Source organism: Typha latifolia, chromosome 6 (genome assembly GCF_019914945.1).
Source record: "Typha latifolia isolate L0001 chromosome 6, TyphaL0001v2, whole genome shotgun sequence".
NCBI classification, from domain to species: domain Eukaryota; kingdom Viridiplantae; phylum Streptophyta; class Magnoliopsida; order Poales; family Typhaceae; genus Typha; species Typha latifolia.
In genome coordinates this window covers 14,437,100-14,461,339 of record NC_133091.1, presented here as the reverse complement: position 1 = coordinate 14,461,339, position 24,240 = coordinate 14,437,100, and the positions used below count along the sequence as shown (strand labels likewise).

At 34.7% G+C, this 24,240-nt stretch overlaps 3 protein-coding genes across 6 annotated transcripts in view; 1 reads left to right on the top strand and 2 right to left on the bottom strand.

The window, feature by feature from the left end:
• Nucleotides 1-8,629, bottom strand: part of LOC140791158 (putative ABC1 protein At2g40090) — an 8,987-nt gene extending 358 nt beyond the window's left edge. The window contains exons 1-12 of one of the 2 annotated variants that reach the window (XM_073141571.1): nucleotides 8,310-8,580; nucleotides 6,011-6,165; nucleotides 4,780-4,905; nucleotides 4,443-4,538; nucleotides 4,187-4,287; nucleotides 2,807-2,843; nucleotides 2,088-2,306; nucleotides 1,894-2,005; nucleotides 1,128-1,219; nucleotides 866-1,045; nucleotides 444-557; nucleotides 1-5 (exon numbers count right to left, since the gene is read on the bottom strand). The exon at nucleotides 1-5 is cut by the window's left edge and continues 358 nt beyond it. In XM_073141571.1, coding sequence (XP_072997672.1) covers nucleotides 1-5; nucleotides 444-557; nucleotides 866-1,045; nucleotides 1,128-1,219; nucleotides 1,894-2,005; nucleotides 2,088-2,306; nucleotides 2,807-2,843; nucleotides 4,187-4,287; nucleotides 4,443-4,538; nucleotides 4,780-4,905; nucleotides 6,011-6,165; nucleotides 8,310-8,478 — 1,406 coding nt within the window. In that variant the 5' untranslated portion in view covers nucleotides 8,479-8,580. Of the gene's footprint in view, nucleotides 6-443; nucleotides 558-865; nucleotides 1,046-1,127; nucleotides 1,220-1,893; nucleotides 2,006-2,087; nucleotides 2,307-2,806; nucleotides 2,844-4,186; nucleotides 4,288-4,442; nucleotides 4,539-4,779; nucleotides 4,906-6,010; nucleotides 6,166-8,309 lie in introns of both variants that reach the window. The other variant, XM_073141572.1, reaches the window with a different exon arrangement.
• A 2,091-nt stretch (nucleotides 8,630-10,720) lies between these two features.
• Nucleotides 10,721-16,495, top strand: LOC140790217 (cold-responsive protein kinase 1-like). 3 transcript variants are annotated; one of them, XR_012109333.1, is made up of 6 exons: nucleotides 10,721-10,888; nucleotides 11,526-11,569; nucleotides 13,672-13,909; nucleotides 14,182-14,332; nucleotides 15,535-15,678; nucleotides 16,356-16,495. XR_012109333.1 is itself a non-coding variant. In XM_073140193.1 (5 exons), exons 2-5 carry the CDS (start codon nucleotides 11,542-11,544, stop codon nucleotides 15,619-15,621), a joined length of 504 nt encoding a protein of 167 aa, XP_072996294.1. In that variant the 5' UTR covers nucleotides 10,721-10,888; nucleotides 11,526-11,541; the 3' UTR covers nucleotides 15,622-15,754. The 3 variants fall into 3 exon arrangements, 1 of the variants encoding a protein (XP_072996294.1); XM_073140193.1 differs by lacking the exon at nucleotides 16,356-16,495 and having other exon boundaries at nucleotides 15,535-15,754; XR_012109334.1 differs by lacking the exons at nucleotides 15,535-15,678; nucleotides 16,356-16,495 and having other exon boundaries at nucleotides 13,672-13,796; nucleotides 14,182-14,678.
• Nucleotides 16,496-19,026: 2,531 nt separating this feature from the next.
• Nucleotides 19,027-22,667, bottom strand: LOC140790904 (anthranilate synthase alpha subunit 2, chloroplastic-like). The gene is made up of 9 exons (XM_073141217.1): nucleotides 22,085-22,667; nucleotides 21,699-21,888; nucleotides 21,431-21,582; nucleotides 21,168-21,283; nucleotides 20,808-21,054; nucleotides 20,572-20,631; nucleotides 20,255-20,407; nucleotides 20,044-20,124; nucleotides 19,027-19,905 (listed from the first exon to the last, which is right to left on the bottom strand). Exons 1-9 carry the CDS (start codon nucleotides 22,496-22,498, stop codon nucleotides 19,375-19,377), a joined length of 1,944 nt encoding a protein of 647 aa, XP_072997318.1. The 5' UTR covers nucleotides 22,499-22,667; the 3' UTR covers nucleotides 19,027-19,374.
• Nucleotides 22,668-24,240: the final 1,573 nt, after the last annotated feature.

The following is a 24,240-nucleotide window of genomic DNA, read 5'->3' as shown; positions in this document are numbered from 1 at the left end:
CCCACCTATCAAAAAATAACATGTAAATCAAGAAAAAGTTAGCTTTCTATAAGTTTGTCTCTTCAGCCAAACAGCAATCTTGGAGAAGACTGGAACGGCATGCTATGCATAGTATGATAAACATCACTCTGCTGTTAGAGGGGAATTCTTTCTTCAGGTGAGAAAGGGTTTAGCTATCATAAATAATCAGTTGACCAAAGATAAACAATTAATGCTCAGGCCTACATGATGGTCAAATGTAAAACATCCCTGTGAAGGGAGCCTTCAGCTGCTCAGAATAGTACATATCCAGCTAAGGAGTTAGAGATGTTTGGGTACATCATGAAAGAAAATAAAGAATCAAAGAAATTGGAGGGACTCAGTGGGAATGGTAGGCACATAGAGAATTCCTAAGACAATAGATTTGGGTGTTAAATGATGCATGTGAAGTTCATATAGCTCACCAAAGCATGATTGACAGCTCGTAAACAATCATTTGTTTTTAGCATCAACAGAATCACACGTGGAAGTCTCCTAAGCAACTCTGAGATCTGCGGTAAATATTGGGAAGCATACATCTGCACAAAAGAAAATTTCAGTTGAATTATCATTCTCATGATCGTCTTACTAGAGAAATATAATAATACAAGCGTCAAACTGTTGAGAGAGATCAAATAAAGAAACCATCAGAAACTTTGATAAAATGTTTCTATCTTCTAATAGCATGCAACTGGACAAGTTGCAAAATACTTGTAATTTGTTTGCCAGTCCTTCAAGAGATGGGAGTATTTGTCAGAGAGCTAGTAAGAGAAAAGCAATGTAGCTACCACAAAGTAGTTCGTATGCCTCTGTAGTTTTACCAATATATGCATGATGACACTATTACCTGAAGTTCTGACCGGTCCCCTTCATTCCCTTCTAAAACCAAATGATCCACAGATGGGTCAATCACCCTTTTCCATGGCCTCATTGTCAGTACCCCAGCAAACAGTGCATAAAGATCCTCTCCGGCACCCAATTTTACACTGTTGTCCTTTATTGCATTAACATCTGCAAAAACAAGCCCCTGCATTCAAAGAATGATTTTAATAAGAATAGACACAATAAAGGGCTAAACATTAATAAGCAATCTTCCTAGCAGAGTGTACCTTCCAAAGGGCAGCATAGCTTGTTCTTGTAGCAAAATCAAGTTCTTTGTAGAGACCATGATCAAGCAGTATCAATTGTGGCCTTTTCCTTCCTGCATTGAATAGAATGTCTCTTTAGAATGATGCTCTATGAAATTGTTTCCGCATAATGGCACAAGTAGATTGAATTATCACTATCTAATATAAACCTTATGCCCTAGGCCATCTCTTTTGTTAGAAAGAGGGAATCTTTATGCTTCACTCTTCTGAAGGTGGGAGAAAAGATCTTCTGCTTTTCTACATCCTATTTATAGTCAATTTCTGTATAATTGTTGTTCTAGTTACTTATTCATTTATGAAGGTTGAGGAACACCTTTTGGGGTCATTAGAATGATTTTGTATAGTCAGAGGAAGATGGAGGAGATCATTGTGGTAATGATAGAGAGCTCCAACCATTTACACTTGCTATTAATTTTTCACCATGCAAACGACTAGTTCTACCTGTTCAAAGGTAGATCACAGGGCTACAAAGCATAAGTCAAGGTTAGGAAAGCTCTAGGTCCTTTATGCCCAGGAAAGTTTGAGAGCAATTTCCAAGTAAATCATCCACAAACTGCTATTTTATCAAACTTCTGAAAATATGAAAAGTTATCTCTTTTCAGAAATTTAAAGAAGAAAAGGCTTAAGAAATGAAATCTTTTGAAGTCTACGAAAGAATTAATTCAATTTGGACTCATCAACAAGTTATATTGACTTTCAACATTGTAGAGAAGAAGAAATTTCTCACCAAGAATATTCCATTTGTTTGATGGAAGAGGTCGAACCATCATGTTGGCAGCATGTGGGTCACAATGAACAAAACCATGCTTGAAGGTCATCTCTGCAAAAGCCTCACTGACCTACACATTTTTTGGGTGAAAATGTAGCAACTTTGAATGATGTCATCTGCTAAAAATATGATATAAGTATACAAGAACTCACTAATCTTGAAACATCAGTAGGTTGCATTCCTAGTTTTTTTATGCCACTGACATCAGTTATTTCCACAGCTTCCATAAATTCCATAATCAAAAGTCTACTGGTGCTAAGATTCCAATAGACCTTGGGCGCATATATGCTGTCTGCGATATGAGGAGATAATCTCTTAAAATTGTCCAAACATTTTTCGCTGTTGCTAGCCTCATACAAGAAATTTAGTTCCTGAGTCATAACAATAACTGATCATCAAATATGTCCTTAGTGTTCCATAACATAGTGTGCTGCATAATAGACAAATATTAGACAAGAAATGGATACTGCATAAAAAATTATTAATTATAGATAAACAATGAGTTAAAATATAATATGCTCTTCTATTGGATACTTAGAACTGCAGAGGTCAATCTAATATTAACTATCTAGTTCCCTGAAGCCTACTTAATTCCTCGGTGACCAGTAGGAACTGCTTAATTCTTTAGTCAACCACCATCGATCAGCTACCCCACAAGATCAAATGGTTGGGGCTCTGCTTAAATTGCCCTCTTTAGTTCATATTCAAAAAGGAGACTTTCAACTCAAATCACTCCATGTAACTCAGATAACACAAACTCCTCAAATGATCCAGTCTTAATTAAGAGTGAGAATAAAATGCTATGTAATCGCAAGAAACAAACTCAAAAGAAAGAAAGGAATGTTGCAGAAATGGTCGAAAAACACCTCACCTTTGGTGCACTTTCACGAATTTCATCAACCAACCACCTATATATAAAAACTCAATTTTCAATTACTCAAATAAAGTGTATAAAAGCACTTATTTCATTAATGTGTAAGTAGGTACTTGTGTAATTTAGTACTTTCACATCAATATATGCTATGTAAGAATGCGCACAATAGAATCACCTAATCTTGGATATATTGGTTTTAGAAAGAAATTTTGATGTATCTAAAATATCTTATTCAGTTTAAAGTTGTTTGACAAAAGAATGAAATATAATGTATTTCAGGAGATGTTCAGTTATTCATGTTTAAGCACGTAAGATTAAAAGTATAAGCTAGTCACTGAATGCAGCTAGTCCATCCAACCCTCATGCTTCATTTTCCAGGCAAAGTTAGTGCCAGCATAACCCCATCATAGTTTGGTCTCATCTTTAATTTGGTTGCAAGAAACATCTCTCATGTTTAGAAAAAAAATTCAAGCGTTCCCAATCATTTAATACAGAGTCATCAGCTGCCTGAAGTGTCAACATATACATCCTAACAAATTATGCCGCCCTCATTTATATGGCCGTCAGTACTACCTCAAAGTGGCTAGTGAAACATGTTTCATCAAATAAGAAATAAATGCTCAAATTTAAAGAAAAAAATATCCAATTTGTCGTATAAATTGTGTTACACAATAATTAAACTTGATAGTGCATGTCATGAGAAGGAACATAGACTACAGACAATGACACAAAGTGCACCAAGTAATCTCGCATGGTGTAACAAAAGATTATCTGTTATAGATCATGTTAACAAAAATTGTTTTAGGAAAGCATAACTTTCAGCCAGATGTTGGAATCCGGTGATATAGACTCACTGGAAAGGTTACTAGATATCAATAATAATCATATTTTGCAGTAGACGTTCAAACCACCTGCTAAATATGGCAAGGAATCTAAAACACTATCCATGCTTTATCGAATTACTATTTCAAATTAGATCAAGAGTCTAACTTTAAAGTTTGTTTAGCATTCTTACCAGAAGAACTGCTTAAATAGGCAAACAAGAATATGAAAGATGTATTTGTTATTTGACACAAAAAAGATAATAATAATTTTAAAACTACAAAATCATCAGCTCTTATTCATTTCCTGTCATCTTATATAACATTCTTTTTGATTCAACGTCCAGTAAGGACTAGCCATTTCATTGTACTTAGGCAACATGTAAAATTTCACTGCATGAAATCTCCAAACATGAACAAATTAGTCAATAGGTATGACCAGAATGATCAGATTAATCTTAACATGTGCACATATTCCTACACATGAATACAATATTCACACCATAATCTCCTAAAACAATATACTTGTGAAAACCAAGACCACTAAAAGCAGCACCTGTAGTCAAATGCAGGAAAACACCAGTGCAAGAAATTCACTATGAATTCCACAGTCGCAATATCTGCAACAGCGGTATCTGTCAGGTGAGTGTGTTGAACCTGGACATCAATAAAATTAAAGCCTCCTGATAGCTGAGAAACACTATTTGGATATCACAGTTAATGTTCACAATTACAAAGGAAAGAAACGGGACAAATTTCATATTTTAAATGAAAATTTTAATAGAAGTTGCAGTTGCAATACAGTTTACAACCTTCACAGCGACCTTTTGGCCATCATGAGTTCTAGCATAATGAACTTGTGCAAGAGAAGCACTTGCCAGTGGGACCGGATCGAATTCCGCAAAAATCTGAATATTCAATACCACAAGCACATCAATGAAACAGCAAACTGGTAAGGCATACACTAGATATACGTGTACGTGTGTGTGCAGACACACATTGACACTCATAAGAGTGCTGGAAACAACAGAAACAGCATATCACTTTAGCAATATCTAACTGCTTGAGTAAGCAAACAACAAAGATACAGCCTTTCTCAATTATAGATATATTTAAGATGAATATAACAAGGAAAAGGAAGGAACAAACACTTTCTGGTGGTCCTCCAAGCTCTTTCACAAATACTCTGCGCACTTGATCATAAGAGGAAACTGGACACCTTTTCAGCATTGAGGCCCTCATCGTTTGTAAATATTCTTCTGGAACTACATATTCCTACAACCAAAATCTACCAAATTAGCCACATAAAAGGAGTTAATGTCCAAGAGTAAAAAGGAAATCAAAGAACAGATGCCACACATGCAGAAAACTTATTTAAAGAGAAAACTCTCATAGTTTGCTGCTATTCCTGAAGAACTGTAAAAGCACTACAAGAAGTGGAAAAAAAGATCGCCAACTGATGGAAGAGATATCACTCTAGGAGCTTACAGGTAGCAATGTATTCCCTACATTCTCAAAAAGAAGTCTTGATCCATTTCAAACTTTCCAGGAAAGGTTTCTATCTGGATAATTTACTGAAGTAAGCAAAAGGAGCTGTTTTATAATCACTGTCAAACTGTACAAAAGTATGTTTTTCATGAGAAAGAGAAATTTTCAGTACTTCAGGAGTAAATGAGTATCCATTGAGATATGGAAAAAACTTCCATTGTAACCGTAGTAAAATAGTAAGAAAAGAAAATTAAGCAATTCAGTTACGCTCCCTTCAAAACTTATAGGGTCGTTTGGTTGCCAGTGTTAACTCCCTCTTTTTGGGCAAATCCCTGTTTATCTCAGAAAAAAATGCTGCCAAACGAGTGTGATCTTACTGAGATTAAAAAAAATGTGATGAACCCCATTTATTGTGTTATTTTTATTGCAGCTTATCCAACATAATTATTGCATCATATCCTTATCTTCCCAACCAGCACCAAACAAAAAAATTAAGATAACACCATCCTTTACTCCATAATAAGTCTCTATTTTATCCATAGCCTTGTTTTTCTAGCTAAAGTAGTTTTGGATGGAACTATGAAAGCAAGTACCATGAGTTAGTGCAGAAACACAAAGTTGAAAACTGGAAATCTAATTCAAGGAAATTTCACTGTACAATTAGGTGTCCAATTTTTACTTCACACTTTTATCACCAAATGAAAATTCTTCATCAAAGAAATATCAGCCAACGATATGATATTGGTCTGATTCTAAAATCACAAACTACAACAGTAAAACTTCATAATTTTATGACCTATGAGACAACATTATGAATCCTATTTACTAGACACTGCATGGAGAGATTGTATACTCATATACAAAGATGTAAGTAGCATGCACAGAAACATACCAACTGACCAATATGTTGACCAAGTTTGATATATATCCCTCCATTTCGAAAACAAAGTTCTTGGAGTCTATGAGCACAGCGGTTGTGGACTTCATGTCTGGCTTTCAACCATTCAATACTTCCTTCCTTGAGTCCATGTAAAGAAAATTGGTAATCTGAAAGGAACGGAACAAGTGAATTCATATTAACAAATTGAAATACAACCGGATGATGAAATATCCACTCATAAGCTAAGGCGAATAGCCGAGTACATGCCTTCTTCTCCTAATTGTTTGTTTTGAGAAAGAGGGCATAACTATCCTGTTTCATTGTGAAACTCAGATACATAATACAATTGGACGATGAAATATTCATACTCACAAGCAAGGAATACTATGCTGGCAATTGGCCAGACAAGTGCGCCACTGGCCAGTCACAGACAGACGTGCCACTTTGAAATATGTTTCTTAACATAGTTTAGATTCTAAAATAGCTATTAGCACCTACATTAGGGTCTTTCACCTTACACCATATTGTAAAACATATATTTTGTTAAAAATATAGCAATAGTCAAATAGAAACAGGATTCAAGACATGCATTAATTGGCACTAGTTAATTCAATTTAGGGGCCAAAATTGAAGAACTAAACGATAGATCTACTAGGTTAACACCATCAATGGATTCAACTCTAGGTTTCTCTCAGTTATGGTTCACTAAAAAAAACAATAATCTTGTTTCAGCTTGTTTCGGCATTTCTAATCAAAGTTTTGATCACTTTTGGTTTCGGTGATTTTTTGATTGAAAAAATGACAAAGTAATAGTATGAAAATGTGACATGGAACTGAAGTACTAGAGAAGTAGGGATTATATACAGATATATATACTAGGAAAGAGTAAAGAGAGATTACATGTTAATATTCTTAGAAAGCTGTTGACTATGTCTACAGTTTGGGGTACACAAAGCATGCAGGAATATTGGCCATTGGGCATTGTCTATATTGGTGTACAACTTGGGGTACATGAAGCATATAAGAGTGCCATGTCATCATCTCTACTGGTATACAATTTGGGATACACGAAGCATTATTTTCAACATTAGATGAACAACACGTGGCAGCAAGAAACTTTGCTTCAACTACTACAACATCAATCTGATTTTGATCGAATAGTTAGGCTTCACTCAACTTAACCAATGCCCTCGCAACGAGTGATATGCTATTGCTTCCCTAGCATGTTGGCACCCAACTAGCACAGAATGTACGGGTTGACACAATCATTCTTGCTCACAAGCAATAGTGAATACTTGCCTTCGTCTCCAGATTGTTTTGTTTTTAGAAAAAATGCATAACGATCTTTGTTTCATTTCTTTATCAAAATATCATTCCCTGTATACATCAGTCTTGACACACAATTAAAAAAAACTACTACAAATGGACCAAAGAAACCAAGAATGCTAATCCAACTATTTCTTAGTGCTCCTCCATTGTAACTGCATCCTATACCCTTTGTTTTTGAATAAGCATCTTTACCTCTTCCTCATATTCTCTCCTTGAATCCACTGCCAACATAGAAATGTATAATGAGTAATAAAAGTTAAAAGCTTTCCAATCTTTGCCTTTGCAGTTTTAACAAAAGATTATTTTATTCTCTCCAGCCATAGAACCCAAACAAAACTAGCCATACAAAGTTTCCACTTCATTTTACGAATTTATCACCTTTGATCTTAATATCTTCACCATTCCCCAGATTTCCATTATCTTCCTTGGAGCTTTTCTAAAACCAAAACTCTATTTCATTTTGTCCTGAATAGATTTTGCCATCTCACAATTTGTGAAATAAATGGTTCTCCGATTCATCTTTGCCACAGAACATACAACTACTACTACAATCTCCCAGCAACCTCTCCTCATTTCTTTGAATTTAATTGAGACTTTTAACACGCCAGAAGGATTCAAAGGCAAAATCTCACTGCCAAAGCACATCTTGTGCAGATTTGAGGCCAACTGATAACCTTCTTCACCATACTGATAACTTCCTCTAAACCTTCTTCCTCTTCCTCGAGATCTAGGGTAAGATTTATCTGAAACCCAATCCCTTCTATCTTGCTCATACCACCAGCCCCCAATAAAGAATTTTTGCATGATTTGTTATCTTAACTCCTCGCTTCCTTGCTGAATCCATCTTCTACTTTGTTTCTCCATCTTCTAGCTTTAGGTATGGAATTACTAGGGGAAGGATTGCCTTACCTCTTATCTTGTTCTAAGGAAAGATGTAGATACCAAAAAGTGAAAGGAAAAGGGGAGAGAGGAAGAGACGGACCAAAGGCGATGGTGGCGGCAGTGACGGAGTCGCGGAGGAGGCGAAGGGGAACGATGGTGCAGATCTTGACGGCAGTGGATGGATCATCGAACGTCGCGACGGCGGCTGCTCCTCCTCCGACACCGAGGAGTGCGGCCCCCGCCGCCAGCTTCGCGAAGGAACGCCACATTACTAGCAGGCGTTCCTCGTCGAGCAGTAGACGTGGTCGGCTGAGATGAAAGGCATATATGGCCGAACTGGAACTGGAACTGGAACTGGAAGACAGCGCTTTTGTTTCCAATGGTCGACGGTATTAGTAGGGGTGAAAACCGACTCCGATTAGGATTTTAGTCCGAATCTGAATTCGAATATAATATTTGACTGATACTAAAATTTAAAATTATATTTTAATTAAATGAATACGGATAATTTTTTAATAAATAATTCGATCTTTGATATTGATTGAATTTAAAATAATTATAATATTTTATTTAGATATAATTAATATAAAATTATTAAGAATTTTATAATAAATAATTTTTCTGTATATCAAATATATAAAATTAGAGAAATTAATCTCTATAAAAATATATAACGTATTATTAGTAACAATATTAATATTTATTATTTAAATAAGTAAACTAAATATTATAAATTATTTAAAAATATATATAAGTAAACGAATATTCGATATCCGTATCCAAATCCGAAAAATATATCGTATCCGAATTCGTATCTAAACTTTTTTTTAAAATTCTATCGGTATCTGAATCGAATAGAAATTTTTTATCTGAATCTAATCCGAATCGGATCGGATAGCGTGTCGGGTCGGAGTTAATCCGACGCATTTTCACCCCTATTCGACGGATCATGGATCGTGTTTACAAGTTCAAGTCATAAACCAGCTTCATATTATATTTAATATGTGATATTTATATGATTGAGTTCGAGTTTGAATTTATTCGGCTCTGAAGAATAGGTCCAACCTGAGTTAGAACTGCTGCTACTCAAGTCGAAGACAGAGAGAGACCTATTATTGATGCTTAATCAAGTCAATGCAGCTCTTTTTTTGTCGATCAGTTTGTTTTTACGATCTAACCAGCTTGGTAATTCGTTTATCTATTTTAATCGGTTTCATATTTCACTACTTCCTGTCCTGTCCTGACGAGTAACTTGAAACTTAAATCTCACATAAATAAATAGGAGCCAATGGCACTCTTTCATATTTTATTTATTCAAATAAATTACACCTCAAATTTAACATTAAAATATATTCATGACACAACTGATAAGTTACTTTTTGATAAAAAGAATAAAGATTTTATTTTATAAAATGCTCGATTTCTCAGTATTTTATATTTAGAGAATGCCGAAGAGTTAGAGCATTTTATCAAAAATATTAAAAATAAAATTTGGAGGAGCTTTTTTTTCCCATTCTGAGCATAATTTGCTGCAGTAAATTACTATGTTATTTTAACTTATAAATCTACATTCACAATGATATTTTATGTTTAAAATGGATAACTTGGCACAAAGTTATGACTACATAAATTTTTTCTTTATATTTTTTACTTTGTTAGAGATTCAACTAAGTTTCAATTAAAATCGTTATATTTGTGTTTTTTTATCTTCATAACGATATATTATATCCCTAAAATGGACTATTAGTTTTAATAGAACTTTGAATAATTTAGTATTTTTAATAATAATACGCTTAACTATTCGGTGGTATTTTAATAATAGTTTAGATATATTACGCGTATGTTATTTTTAGTAAAGCGCTGAATTTTTTAATATTTTTTATTTAATAAAAATACTGATTATATTGTATTTTACTTTTAGATAAGTAAAATGCAATAATTTAGTGTTTTAATTAGGGCTGCGCCAAAATAAATCTCTTTTGATATTAAATTTAGGATGAATCTATCTCGCTAATTATTAAAAAGAGATCTAGTTTGGTGAGCTTTTGACTAACCTGACCCTCATTTAAATATTATTTTTCTAAATAAATTATACCTCAAATTTTAATATCAAAATGAGTCTATTGATACCGTAATCCTACATAAAATGTTGATAAATTTAGTATTTTTAGTAAAATGTTGATTGTTCAACTTTAAAAAAATGTTGAAGGATTAAAATTTTATGAGAAAAATCTTAGAAAAAAATAAAAGTAAAATTTTGAGAAGGCCTGAGGAGACGATTTTTCATCTCAACGATTTCGTGGCTTGCTCGGGTGTGTAAAGGGCCAAGACATGTTTAAATATAAGTAAATAATATAAAAAAAATTAGGATAGGGTTTAGATATTTATTCACTATTTGACCCACAAATCAATTGGACCAGGTCGGATTCGGGCCAAGTAAAAATATTCTAGCCAATTATAGTTATTTTTATGAGAACATAATATATACTTGATTAAATATTTAAGAAAACTAAGGAATAAGGGATGGGACTGAGATAGCAATCGGGGAACAGAAGATAGGAGGGATCGGGATCAGGGAATGTGATGGGGCGGTTGTTCTTGATAAGCCTGGAGGGGAAGATCTACAGCTGCAAGCATTGTCAGACCCATTTTGCCATCGCCGACGGCTTCATCTCCAAGGTCTAACCTCCATTCGGATTCGAGCCTCTTTCCCTTCTCCATTTGATCCTCATTCCTTGCTTATCTTAGGTTACTTTTTCCCTCGCTCGGAAGACTATATCAAAGATTATCTATTCGTTTAGTTAGTAATGCACGTATGAGAGAACGTATTAGAGAACTCTTTCGTTGGTCCTTGGAAGAAGAGATGGCTCTTTTGGGCGCGCTTATAATTTTTTTGCCATATTTGGCATTGTCATGATTAAAAAGTAAAATAAGTAAACTGCTCATGATTTTACTTCGCTGAATTTGACCTCGATGAATTTTTGGGTCAAGATGATAGAATTTATAATGAAAAGAGATGGGAATTTCTAGTAGAGTTTGCGCTGATAGAGGTAAGAACTGTGACTGCATGTTCTTGCAGCATTACAACTGGAAGCAGAAAATTAATTCTAACCGCAACGCTCGTTCCATCATGTTTTCTCTCTTGCACTATTTTTGTGTTGATCTTTATTTCTTGACATAATGACATGTCATTTCCCACTACGTTATTAATAAACATGATCTAGCATAAATATATATGCCACTTCTGTAAGTAGAGATTTATGCTTGTATTTGTAAAGCTTCTCACCTGATGTACGTTTGTTGTTGTTGTATGCAGTCCTATCATTGCAGGCATGGAAAGGATTATCTCTTCAATAAAGTGTAAGTCGCTTGTTTATCTTGGCTGAACTAGAATGACAGTTCCATGAAAAGAGGAACTCTAACTGTCTACCCATGTCACCATGCCAGTAGGAATTGAGCATATCTTATTTTAAACAAATCTAATGTGAAGTCTCATTTATTCTTTTTGAGACTTTTTTGTATTGTGGTTCTTGATCTATTTAGATTATACTAAAAATTTTAGGAATCAAAGGAGAATTTCAATTTTCTCGAAGTAATTCTGGCCAACTTAAATTAAGAAAAATTGGGGAAAATAATGAGATTAGATTCTAATTGCATATGTTACACTAATATTTAGTATTAAAGGAAGGACTTTATATTAGCTCTTAAAACCTATTTTAAGGTTGTATAAATGTTTCGAGATAGTTTTTTCAATATGGCAAAACTATTCACTGTGCCTTTTCAATATGGCAAAACTATTCACTGTGCCAACAGGCACACTGAATCTGCACAGCATGTGCCAGTGATACATATTGTCCCTTCTAAGGGCACAATCTAGGAGTCAGCAGATTCTCAATCAGATATTGTTCTGACAGGACATTCCATTTATTTATTTTAGATAATTCCTAAATATTCAATTTCTCAAAATTAGAACGGAAATGGAAATAAGGCCTGAATACTTTCAATAGTTGTATGAAGATAAGTTGCATTTGAATGAATCTACAACTTCCATCCCAAGTTAGCTCGGGAAGGGACTATTGCCAATAAATGTTGATGTTAGATGTTACTATAGGGGATGTTATTTTCTGATTTGGAGGTTCAGACTAAGATTTTTCCACAATGGGAACTATTATGATTTTTTGATAGATTTTCCTTATTTGCTTTTGCTTCTTTGCAACTAACCTTACATATTCTTTTGTGGTGGTTGTGCCTAGATGAACATCCTTATTTTAGTTTGGCTGTGGTTCTTGTGGTTGTACAGGATATACTGTCTAGTTTTTTTGTGCCTTTTGCTGGTACACTTGGTCACAATATACTTTATTTTGGAGTTTGCTTTAGATTTGCTGTGTATGCTTTCAGTTGCCTTAGTTCTGACCTGCTTGGAGAAGAGTTTGGTTGTTTTGTTTCAATGAAACAGCACATATTTTGCCTTTTGTCAAAAGAAAAATTACACATCATTTTGTTATATTAGGGTATTCCTATTGTATTCTGACTGTATCCCATACCCATGTTCATGTTTCACGGATAGTCTATTTTCTAATGTATTTGCAGCCTCTATGATCTTATAGCCTTATAGGTTATTCAGTACAACTGGATGTCGGTAGAGATATTATATTATTATGTAAAGCATTTTGTGTTAACGAAGGAGCTATTTGGATTTCTACCTTCTTTAAATAACAAACTCATCTGAACAACTCTTCATTATTCACCCTTTTGAAATCCATGTAATTGTCGTTGTGTCTGCAGATACATTATGCCTATCGAGTTCCACCTGTCAATCTTGACATGCAGTAAAGATTCTAAAGTAGCTTTTTCTTTCCTTGTTTGGTTTTGTGAGGGGCTCTACCTTATCAATATCTCAGTCCTTGTCCAAAAGGAAAGAGTAGTAATGTAGTATTTTGTGTTTCTTCCAACATGTTCATTGGTTCTATGTCATTTTTCCAACATGTTGCTTTTACTCTGTTACTTCAAAATGTTGAATTATTTTATTATCTTTTAAAACCCCCTAGGTTGCATTTAGAAGTCATTCTTGAGTGAATTGGCCAAGTATAAAATCTTGTGTCATCATTTTGATGCATTAGATACACTATGCTCTTCTGCATGCCTTCCATGGAGAAAAGGAGTGTTTTGTTTTTCCTTCTTTGTATTATAATTCAAGGAACATTTCTTGTCCTATATGCAGGGAATCTTGAGGGATGATACACAAGTTGCGATAAAGTCATTTTCTGCTTAATCAAAGCAACGAATAAATGAGTTCTTGACTGGGATTGATATCATATCAAATATAACAAATCCTAATCTTGTAAAACTATTTGGTTGCTGTATTGAAGGCAGTTACCGGATGTTGGTATATGAATATCTGGAAAACAATAGTCTAGACTGTACATTCATAGGGATGACTGAGATCTTATATGTCGTTGCAGGTCCAACGACCAAACACATTTCATTGGATTGGCACAAAAGGGCTGCTATATGTACTGGGACCGCGTCTGGTATTTCATTTCTTCAGGAGGATGCTGAACAGTGTACAGTACATCGTGATATCAAGGCTAGTAATGTTTTACTTGATAAGGACCTAGTTCCTAAGATTGGATATTTTGGTCTGGTGAAGCTTTTCCCCGACAGTATCACTCTTATAAGTACTTGTGTTGCAGGAACTTTGTGAGTAATTTTATTTAGGATGCATTCTTTTAATTCTTCCGTGCTTGTTTGTTCCTGGATCTGTAAAGGTATTTAGCTAGTTTATGTGAGAATCATTGCTTGATCAGTAATAACAGGTAGCTAGATTGTTTGGTAGCTTTTTCATCAAATTTGAATTGGCTAACTGTGGTTAGATAGTACTAAAGCTGTAAACACAAATCTTGTATTTTGCAAGTTCAGATTTCCTGGAACACGATTATTTGTTTTTCTCCTGATTTTATTTGCATTTGCAGGAATTATTTGGCACTTGAGTATGCCTTGTTGGGGCAGTTAACCAAGAATGCAGACATTTACAGTTTTGGAGTGGTTCTTCTTGAAGTAATAAGCCTTAGGAGCAACAGCAGGTTAGCATGGGGACAGGATTTGCAGGTTCTTGTGGAAAAGGTAATCACATAATTGTTAGGTTTATAGAGAACTTGGACTATTGAATTAGGAGTTAAATTTAGTAAATGTGTCTTCATTCTGCTGGATCTATAGCACCAACATTATAGCAGTTCAAAATAAAATTAGTAGAAATCCAGAGAAGACTGTATGAGAATATTAAGATACTCTTAATTAGGAATAAAATGGGATTAAATATGAAAGATTAAAGAACGAACCAAGGTAGATCGATGGGGTTTGTAACTAATGGAAGTACCCATGTAGAAACAACTAGGCATATATAAATTGTCAATGTTACCTTTCATGGGCATGAATGTCCAGATGAATGAGGGAAGCCATTTTTACTGAATTTTGTCTATTGTGGTTGGCACGATCGGCATCCTTTGCTATGCATGATCAATTAGATATAGCAAATTCAGGTATAACTTGCTTTTCGTTACTTACACATGAAGCATGACATTTTCTTCAGATTACAGAGGAATAGGGAGGAGAATTAGTAAATTATGATATTTCTTCACTACTTGGGTTTGAACCCACAACACTAAGAGGAAATGTATCTAATTAGAAAAAATTTAGTTTTGCATCTCATGAGTTAAATATAAAACATAAAATCACTGCTCTCATATCGTCTAAGTTTTTAAAGTAGTTTGATGAGTCAATAATATGGAAATATAAGTATTGATTAAAAATATGGTTGCTTAACATACTTATCTATGTACATGTCAGACATGTTGATTGAGCTAACAAAGTTTGGACATGGGATACGAACACGAGACAATATGGATACGGCAACATGACTAATTTAAAAAAAAATAAGACACTAACACAACACAGGACACAGCAAAATAAATAAATAAATAAATAATATATAATTATTGATATATCTAAAGCAAAATAAATAAATAATTTAACAAAGCGGATAGGCTTTAATATAATTTAACAACAGAGAGGAAAAATGAAAGAGAGCATAGAAGTTTGCTTGCATTATCACATTATCACATTATCAGTTTAAGAATTTAACTCTCAATTTTCTACCTATCACATTATCAATTTATCACACTAAATAGAATTAATGCAAACAATAGAAATTTAAATTTAAACTTTATCAATATAAAAATATAAGGGAAAAGATTCCAGTCTTGATGTTGGAAGCCTGATCCAACCAGGTATAGTAAAAGATTCCAATCGAAATTATGGAAACGCAGGTGTTATATCTCGGAGCCTTCAGGGGAACACTGACATGGGCAGTCATTCAGCTGGAACCTATCGAACTGTCTCACGGACAAAAATGATGAACAGCTTTCAACCGAGCATAATTGAGATGCAACCAGGATGACGACAGACTTTTGGTGAGTTCTTAATTCATCTGCGAATGCTTGATCAATTTTGGTTGGCTGCTTGCTTGCTTTTCTCCTTTCCCCTACATCCTCATTTTGGTCCCTTCGAGTACACTCTTATTTACCTTGATTGCATCAGATAGCAGTGAGTACTTCTCAAATTTATTATCAAATAGGGTTTAATTCATTGCAGCCTTAACAAAAACACTAAATTAATCAGTATTTTCAAAAATGTTAATTAGTTCATTATTTTTATTGCTAGCTAATTTTTTCTTTAACTGTTGAAAGATTAAGTTAAAATAATTTATACACATAAAATACTAATAAATTCAACATTTTAATATTAAATAAAAATATTAATTTAATTAGCGCTTTTGTTTAGGAATAAAATATTAATTAGTTTAGTGTTTTTGCTAGGGCTAAGTTTAAGGAGTAATCTATTTTAGTAAAAAAAAAAAAAAATTAGAGCAGTTTGGTCAAAAAAATGTTGCCAATGCCGGACACAGTAAGACAGATTTGGACACCTGTGACAACTCTGTTTGATTTTTAAAAGGGCCAAGAGATCAGCAAATGGTATTATTTTCTCGGCATAAGCTCCAAACATATCTTTAGAAGTAGATTTAGCACCATATATATAATTTGACAATGTATATATATAGAGAGATCATGCATGCATGTGTTTGCAACAGGGGTGGGCAACTGTTAACCTTGAGGTCAGCTCTAGGAGAGCATTTGATGAACAGAAAACGATGGTCATAATTCAACGTACATGCCACGGTTGAATAAATCGAAAAGATAAAACATAGATGCCAGCCAGCCGCTAGAAAAGACCACACGTTCTACGGTCAAATTGTCCAAGACGGACGTCCTAAATGTACATAAGCTACGCCTACACGGTATTGGTGCCTTTATCGACTGGGGTAATTTTTCATACTTTTCTTGACCCAGAATAACTAAGAGCTGGATCTGCTATGTTGGTTTTGAATGCCCATCAATTCTAACGAAAGCTAAAAGTGACTACAATTGAGTACTTTGACGACCTAATTGGACCACAAGCACCATTAAGTCTAAACAAATGAGATGAAAATTTCAATCAAATTCGTGTAGAAAAAGTAATTAAATATGCAAATTATGCTTCCACTTCCTCGAGATTTGCACGTGTGAAACTTTAGTATTGGTAATGGCACATTAATATGTCCACTCCATCGCACGTTTTGCAATTAAGTTTCCATTCTACAGCGGAAGGAATAAAGTTACAAACATCTTATCTCCCGGTAGTAAATTTACGGAATAAGTTACTGAAAAATTAATAAAACCTAAGAGATTGAATCTTATCAATATAATAATATAAAAAACATAGAGCGTAGAGAGTTTACTCCCAAACATAAATTATTTTTACGTAGAAAAAACCCTAACGGCTAGGTAAAAACCATGGATCTTATCTAAACTCGAACTATTCACTAATGTCAAATGTAATATTTACAAGATGAGCTTAAAAACGGCCCATTGATATATATATTGTTACTAAACATACGATGTATTATTTTTCATGATTAATTTTTAACTTTATGTAATCTCAAGATTAATACTTCTATTTCAATCATTCTTAAAATGAGACTCTTCAAAATGCAAATTAGATGGGATGCGTAGAAAATGATTATAACACTTTACCTCGTGTACTCTTCCAAAATCAAGATTTTGATCTCCTTGAAACTTTAAAATGGTGACTCAAAATGATATAAAAAAATATGTCTTAAGGTTAGGTCTAAAGTTTGCATACCTCTTCCAAGAATAATTCCCTCAAAAGTTTGCAAAACAGACTCAAGAAATTCACAATTCATACATGCGTTCAAGATTTTTATTGAGTTCTATCCTTAGAGATGACGCGCTCGGCGTGGGGACTGGACGGCGAGGACAAGGAACCTTGAATGATTCATCTATTACTTGGCCTTATCATTTAGCAACAGGACCTTGAATGATTCATTTGGACTTTTATTTATTTTTACATTTGTACAAAAAAAAAATCTTTTCAGTTTTTTCGACAACTCATCATCTACACTTTTACAAGGAAATTACATTAATGATTACGATGCATGGTAGATGATGATCTCAAAAGATTCATAGTATATGCATGAAATAAGAAGTAAAACAAATGCAAACAATAAATAAACTAAATTATGCTCAAAGCACAAGCTATGTGAAATCAAAAGAGGCTCAAATATGACACAAAATTCTGTGAGGAATTATGATAAATACTTGTCATGCATGAAATCAAACATAAAGATGCATATGAATTAGAATGATGTAAGACTGAAAAAAATAAGAATTAGCAATTAGATCAAACAAATGAGAGTGATTGAGCTCATTTGAAAGCCTAATAAGATAAAGAATTTTATAGGGAATTAACATAAATATGCGGCACACTTAGAGTCAGCATATCTAGAGTTTAGAATCAACAAGTATGATCTAAGCAAAGAAATACAAAGTTACTAGATCATATACCATTCCACAGTAACTATAGGTTAAAAATAATATATTAAACAAGAAGTCAATCAATCAAGTTATAAAATGGAGATTTGAATATGTGAAAAAGCAAGACATTAAGATAGCACAAAATAATATCTAACCATTTCTAATCAATATAAAAGTGATTAATCATAGTAACTTGCTCTGATATCAATTAAGAAAATAATAAATTCTAAAGATCGTATCTATTACACATTAGGATGATGCTTCTATCTTAGTGACTTTCGAGACAGTTTTTCAAAATACAAAGTAAATGAGATGTGTAAAAATAATTGAACACCTTTTATCGTAGACTCTCTCAGAGCTGCTATCTTGATCTCTTCAAATTGGAGACATCAAATGATGTAAAAGAGACGTAGTAGGATTAAGATTAAAGCCCTTATGTATCCTCCAAGAATAGTTCAAATTGCCTCTCGAGAATTTACTAAACGGATTCAAAAAACTTGCAATTCATATATTCATTAAATATGTCATAATTTGTATTAAAGCTCTTACAAAATCTAAATATGTTACAGAAATAAAATTCTATTAAAGTACAATTTGTTGATTACATGAATACAAATAAAACCAAATCTAGTTACATCTCATATGCAATGTAAGGAACTATTTTCTTATCAATTGGGATTCCTTACCAAGATTAAGTGCGGTAATCATCTCACAAACACTATCGCCCATATGAATTCGAGTTATTAATTGTCCTTCTCAATGTTACAAATACTTATGTTCTTATTTTTTTTCTTTCTTGATCACAAAATGATCAGCAAGAGGAACTCCTTTGAGAAGATCATTGGATTACAAAATGGAATTAAGATATTTAGAGAATGAAAAGCTAGCTTTAAAAAAAACAGAACCCAATATTACTTGATCATATTCAATAATTGTTTATAATATGGAAAAGTGTACATGAATATATACGTTGACAGACTTTCACGACTCCCTTCCAGGATCAGTAGGTTGTAATATACATAAATAGTACCCTCTCTTGTATTATTCTCTTTTTCCGAACTTTTCTCCAATTAATGTAGTTAAGCTCCGGACAGCACTTCAGATGACTGATCTCTAAGGGGCGTAAAAAGGGAAAAAAATTAAAGAAAAAAGATAAGGAAAAAAATAAGTATTAGGACAAAGTGCATACTATTTATATATGTATGTATGTATGTATGTATGTATATAATATATAGCTCATTGCATGATGTTGTTGTTGTTGTTGTTGTTGTTGTTGTTGTTGTTGCTGCCGTTGTTGTTGTTGTTGTTGTTGTTGTTGTTGTTGTTGTTGTTGTTGTTGTTGTTGTTGTTGTTGTTGTTGTTGTTGTTGAGGAAAGCGGACTCGGCAAGTTCAATAGCTCGAGCGAGAGCAGCCGCCTTGTTCTCACACTCTTGCTGCTCATCATCAGGGCTACTGTCGGCGACGATGCCAGCTCCAGCCTGAAGGTGCGCCACCCACTCCCTGCGGCCGGCCATAGTGCTGCCGTTGGGTGATCCGGCGGCCGTACTTGTGGGGAATACGATCGTGCGGAGAGACAGAGCGATGAGCGCATCGCCGCCAAATGACACTCCTCCGAAGCCACCGCTGTAGGGGCCTCGCCTTGTGGCCTCCAACTCGTCGATCAGCTCCATAGCTTTCACTTTGGGAGCTCCACTCACTGTTCCTACAGGCAGCGCAGCCCGTAGGGCATCCCAGCAAGTGAGATGGTCAAGCAACTCTCCCGTAACCTGTATGCATCGATCACAAAAAAACTTAATTTTATATCAATCATATGTATATATATATATATATATAGTGGAAGTTGTATACTGATCCATATTTTGAAGACATATACAATTAAGGAGAATAGAGCACGCCTCACGTACCGTGGAGCTGATGTGCATCACATGGGAGTATCTTTCAATATTCATTAGCTTTTCCACCTTTACGGAACCAGACTTAGAGACCTGTAATATTTTTAAGTTTATTTTAGCGGTCGGTAGATCTATAGTCAAAAGCAACCAAACATTTAGATAACACGATCGAGTAACTTTATGGGAATTAAAAAGAGACCATATATAATCATTATATACGAACCTTTCCTACATCATTTCTGCCCAAATCAACAAGCATAATATGTTCGGCACATTGCTTCTCATCACTCAGCAGCTGCTTTTCTTGCAATTCGTCTTCCTTATCTGTCTTGCCTCTTCTAACAGTCCCAGCAAGCGGTCGGTTAATAATATTTCCCTGTTAATTTGATCGTAGAAGATGAAAAAGAAATTAGGTGCACATATATTTATATATATACACATATATTCATGGCACATGTATATATAGCTAATTAAGCAGAAGGGGCTTTATATATATGAAGAGATATATCTAGATTTGAAGTACAATTAACTGATATGTACCTCCTTATTTACACGGGTAAGTATTTCTGGGCTTGACGCTACAAGAATACATCCTCGTGCCTAAGAAAGATCAAATAGTTTGAAAGAATGAATTTAGAAGCACGCACTGTAAAGATATGCTTAATCGACTGACCAATTCAGCAAACTATATAGGGGGAGAGAGAGAGAGAGAGAGAGAGAGAGAGAGAGAGAGAGAGAGAGAGAGAGAGAGAGAGAGAGGTAGCTGACTCACGCACCTGTAAGTATGTCATGTATGGGCTTGGGTTCACGATTCTGAGAGCTCGGTAAACTTCAAAGGGGTCAGCAAACGTTGGCCGCTCAAAACGCTGACTCAAAACAATCTGGAAAATATCTCCTGCCAGGATATGTTCTTTGGCCTGCATCACGGCCGCTTTGTACTCATCACTAGTCATCGTCGACTTCTTTAATGGTGAACCAAACTGCCGACTGTGTAATCTCACAGATCCCGCAGAAAGCTTTGGACTGCCATACATATAGATATAATTAAGAAGAAACAAAGGTCAAATTAAAAAAATAAAATAAAATAACGGAAACATATCTAATTTATATTTACTTTCGTATGATGTACTACTTACACATTCGAATTATGAACTTTTGAGAGCAACATGTCCAATCGAGACTTCCCACCCTTGTAGGCTTCCTCTACCGAGGAATAGCGATCTAATTGAACCCAGTGAATAGCATACACTTTCTGAGGACGGAAAATTAAAGGGATCGAGGTGAGAAAATTAGTTAATTATTAATTGCATGAGAATCGATCATAAATACAGAATTAGTTAATGGAGCTAGCAACTGCATGCCGGACTATTATGAAAATACCTAGAATCAATAAATATACCTTTTCGACATGGTCGAAGACTAGGACATCGTTATAGAGACCCAAGTGAACATCAGGGAGGTTCCTATCGTCCTGAGGAGCGCTGCTGAACGGGAGCTTCTTCTTCTCAACATATCGCATTGTATCGTATGAGAAGTATCCCATCCATCCACCTGTACATACGTACGTATCAAGAAATTATACAAGTTAACGATCGAAATTGGATTTGTAACCATCATGTTCTTACGTATATAGATCTAGAGAGAGCCATATTAATAATTAATATTACCGCAAAAGGCATCAGGAAGCTCATCGATCAACTGTGGGCTCCAATTGTCCATGATATTGCGGGGGATCTGCATGGGGTCCTCCACAGTCTCTTCGGTTTGCCGACCCTCCTCGTGATCAATTATCGTAACCTTGTTCTCCTTCGCTACGATCTCCATACAAGGATGAGCCCCCACCATGCTATAACGACCCTGCAAATATGTATATATTAATTTACAGTAGTACACAGTTGTTATAACCATATATATAATATATGCACGCGTTACCATATGTTACTGACACAATTCTTTCTTTCTCAGTAGCTAAGTTTCACCGATTTCTAATGTTCGAAGCTACGAAATTAAATTATTGGAATTAAGCACGCAGAGGGAGGGATGAAATAATTACCACGTTGCTTCCATGGGTGCCTTGTTCGACGGCCTCGAACAAGAAGCTGGGCGCCTCCTTGTCGTTCTCGTCGACGAGGCAGCGATAAGCGAGCACCGGCGTCAGGTGGTCGGAGACGATGCACTGGTAGAGAGGGACCAAGTTACCCTTCTTGGCCGCCTCCGCGAATTTGAGAGCCTCCAAGTCCTTAGAATTAACGTAAGTGGTAGGGTTTAGACGGATATTGCTATTGTTAGCGCCTACGGAGGGCTTAGAAGGAGAGTATATGGCAGAGCATTTTAAGGCTCGGTGGTGGCGTGGGCAACGGATGGAGGCAGTGTTACGGCTTAAGATGGAGGCTGTACGGGGTAATGCGGTAGCACTACGGCGGATATCAGAAGCGACGAGGCCACAAGTATAGGATAGGGCTTCCATTACTTTCCTCGATCGATCAGAAAAATTGGAAGCTAGCTTCAAGTAAAGGAATTGAGTACACGTAATATATAAGGGCAAAGGAAAGTAAGAAGATGGAATTAAGCGGACGAATAGAGCTAATTTTAGCTATATAGTGCGCTAGCTTTAATCTACGTAACCAAATGGAGGATCGATGTTGTGTTTTTGTGGAGAGCGAGAGGGAGAAGGGGTAGGTATTTATAGTAGAGGAGGAGAGGGTTATATTTATGGGCTTAGCTCAGTGGTCGCCTGGATGATCCATCATCAGTTGCAATTTGAACGGAGAAAGTGTCGAATGGGATCATTAGTCAGACACGGCATCCGATCCCTTGCCTTGACCCGTAGTAGCTAGTTAAATTGACTTAATTTTCGTGCGCACCTATATATATATATAATATAGATTTATGTGGTTAACCGAGTGCGAACGCAGTCACGCACATGGTAATGTGTTTGGTATATATTTTCGAATATAATGATATACTACATCATTTGACAGGTACAAAGAAAAGGAAGTGGAGAAAAAGTTAATTAAACTTTATTAAAAAACGAAGAGATAATCCATTATAATTAAATTCAACAACCTTGGTGGGTCAATGGACGAGGTTCCACGATAACTTGGCCTGCGCAACGGATGACCGGTCAAATCTCTGAACAGGAATAATACATATAGATATATAATATATTACTAGTCGATCGTTACTCTACCTACCTAAACGGATCAACAATGCATTGACTTCTTCTACGAAAAAGACAGTCCAACGTTCGTCTTACCCATTCACCAACCATTATGCTTATAGCCCAAAATTAAGTGGCAAAAACACGCATATATGGAAGCCACCAAGGTAGAATCCAATCGAAATAAAGTGTCATTTATTACATTATATACATGGGTAGACAGAGTATGAACGCACTAGCTAGAGTAGTCATACTCATATATATGCATACATTATATATATATATAGCAAGTTAATTATAATTTAGATAGCATATAAAAGATTAAGATAATATGCAGCTTGCCTTCTTCATTTGTGGAGGTAAAATCAATTAACCTGTGTATGAGTAGTTACGCTTATGACTTGACTGTGCCATCAATATTTTAAATGTGAAAGTTCCTTTCACGTATCTAAGACATTTCAATTCGTGCATGTTATGTTTGACCATCTTAAATCTCATGCATATAATTTCGGATAGAATTATCCACAGAAAAAAGAAAACCTCGAAATATCAATTTTCCACGCATCTTAATATTTCCTCAAAAAAAAAAGCATCTTGATATACCACTACTACTACTTTGTTGGTGATCCTTCTTGACAGAATTAATTAGAATAGGTTTAAGATATATCGTTGGTGAAATAAGATGTCTTCGTAGGGATACAACTCATCTAGTTGTGTATAATTTATTTTATAAATAATTTTACTTAAACTTCCTAATCTATTACTGTTTTGCATATATATTTTAAAACTTTTTTTATTACTTGCATGCATCCCATGAATTAAAAAAAAGTATTTATAAATACTTTTTTAAACTAAAAAAAGGATAACTATATGGACCTCTAAATCAAAATAGTTTTTGGATTAAGAGTTATATGGTTAAAAATAGTTTGAAGAATGAATGCAGAAAATTATAATAATTCATAAGATCTAAGAGAAATTATCCATTTATATATTCTAATCCTCAAAGGAGGAGATCTAATTATTAGTTAAGTTCACTTGTTCCCACACAT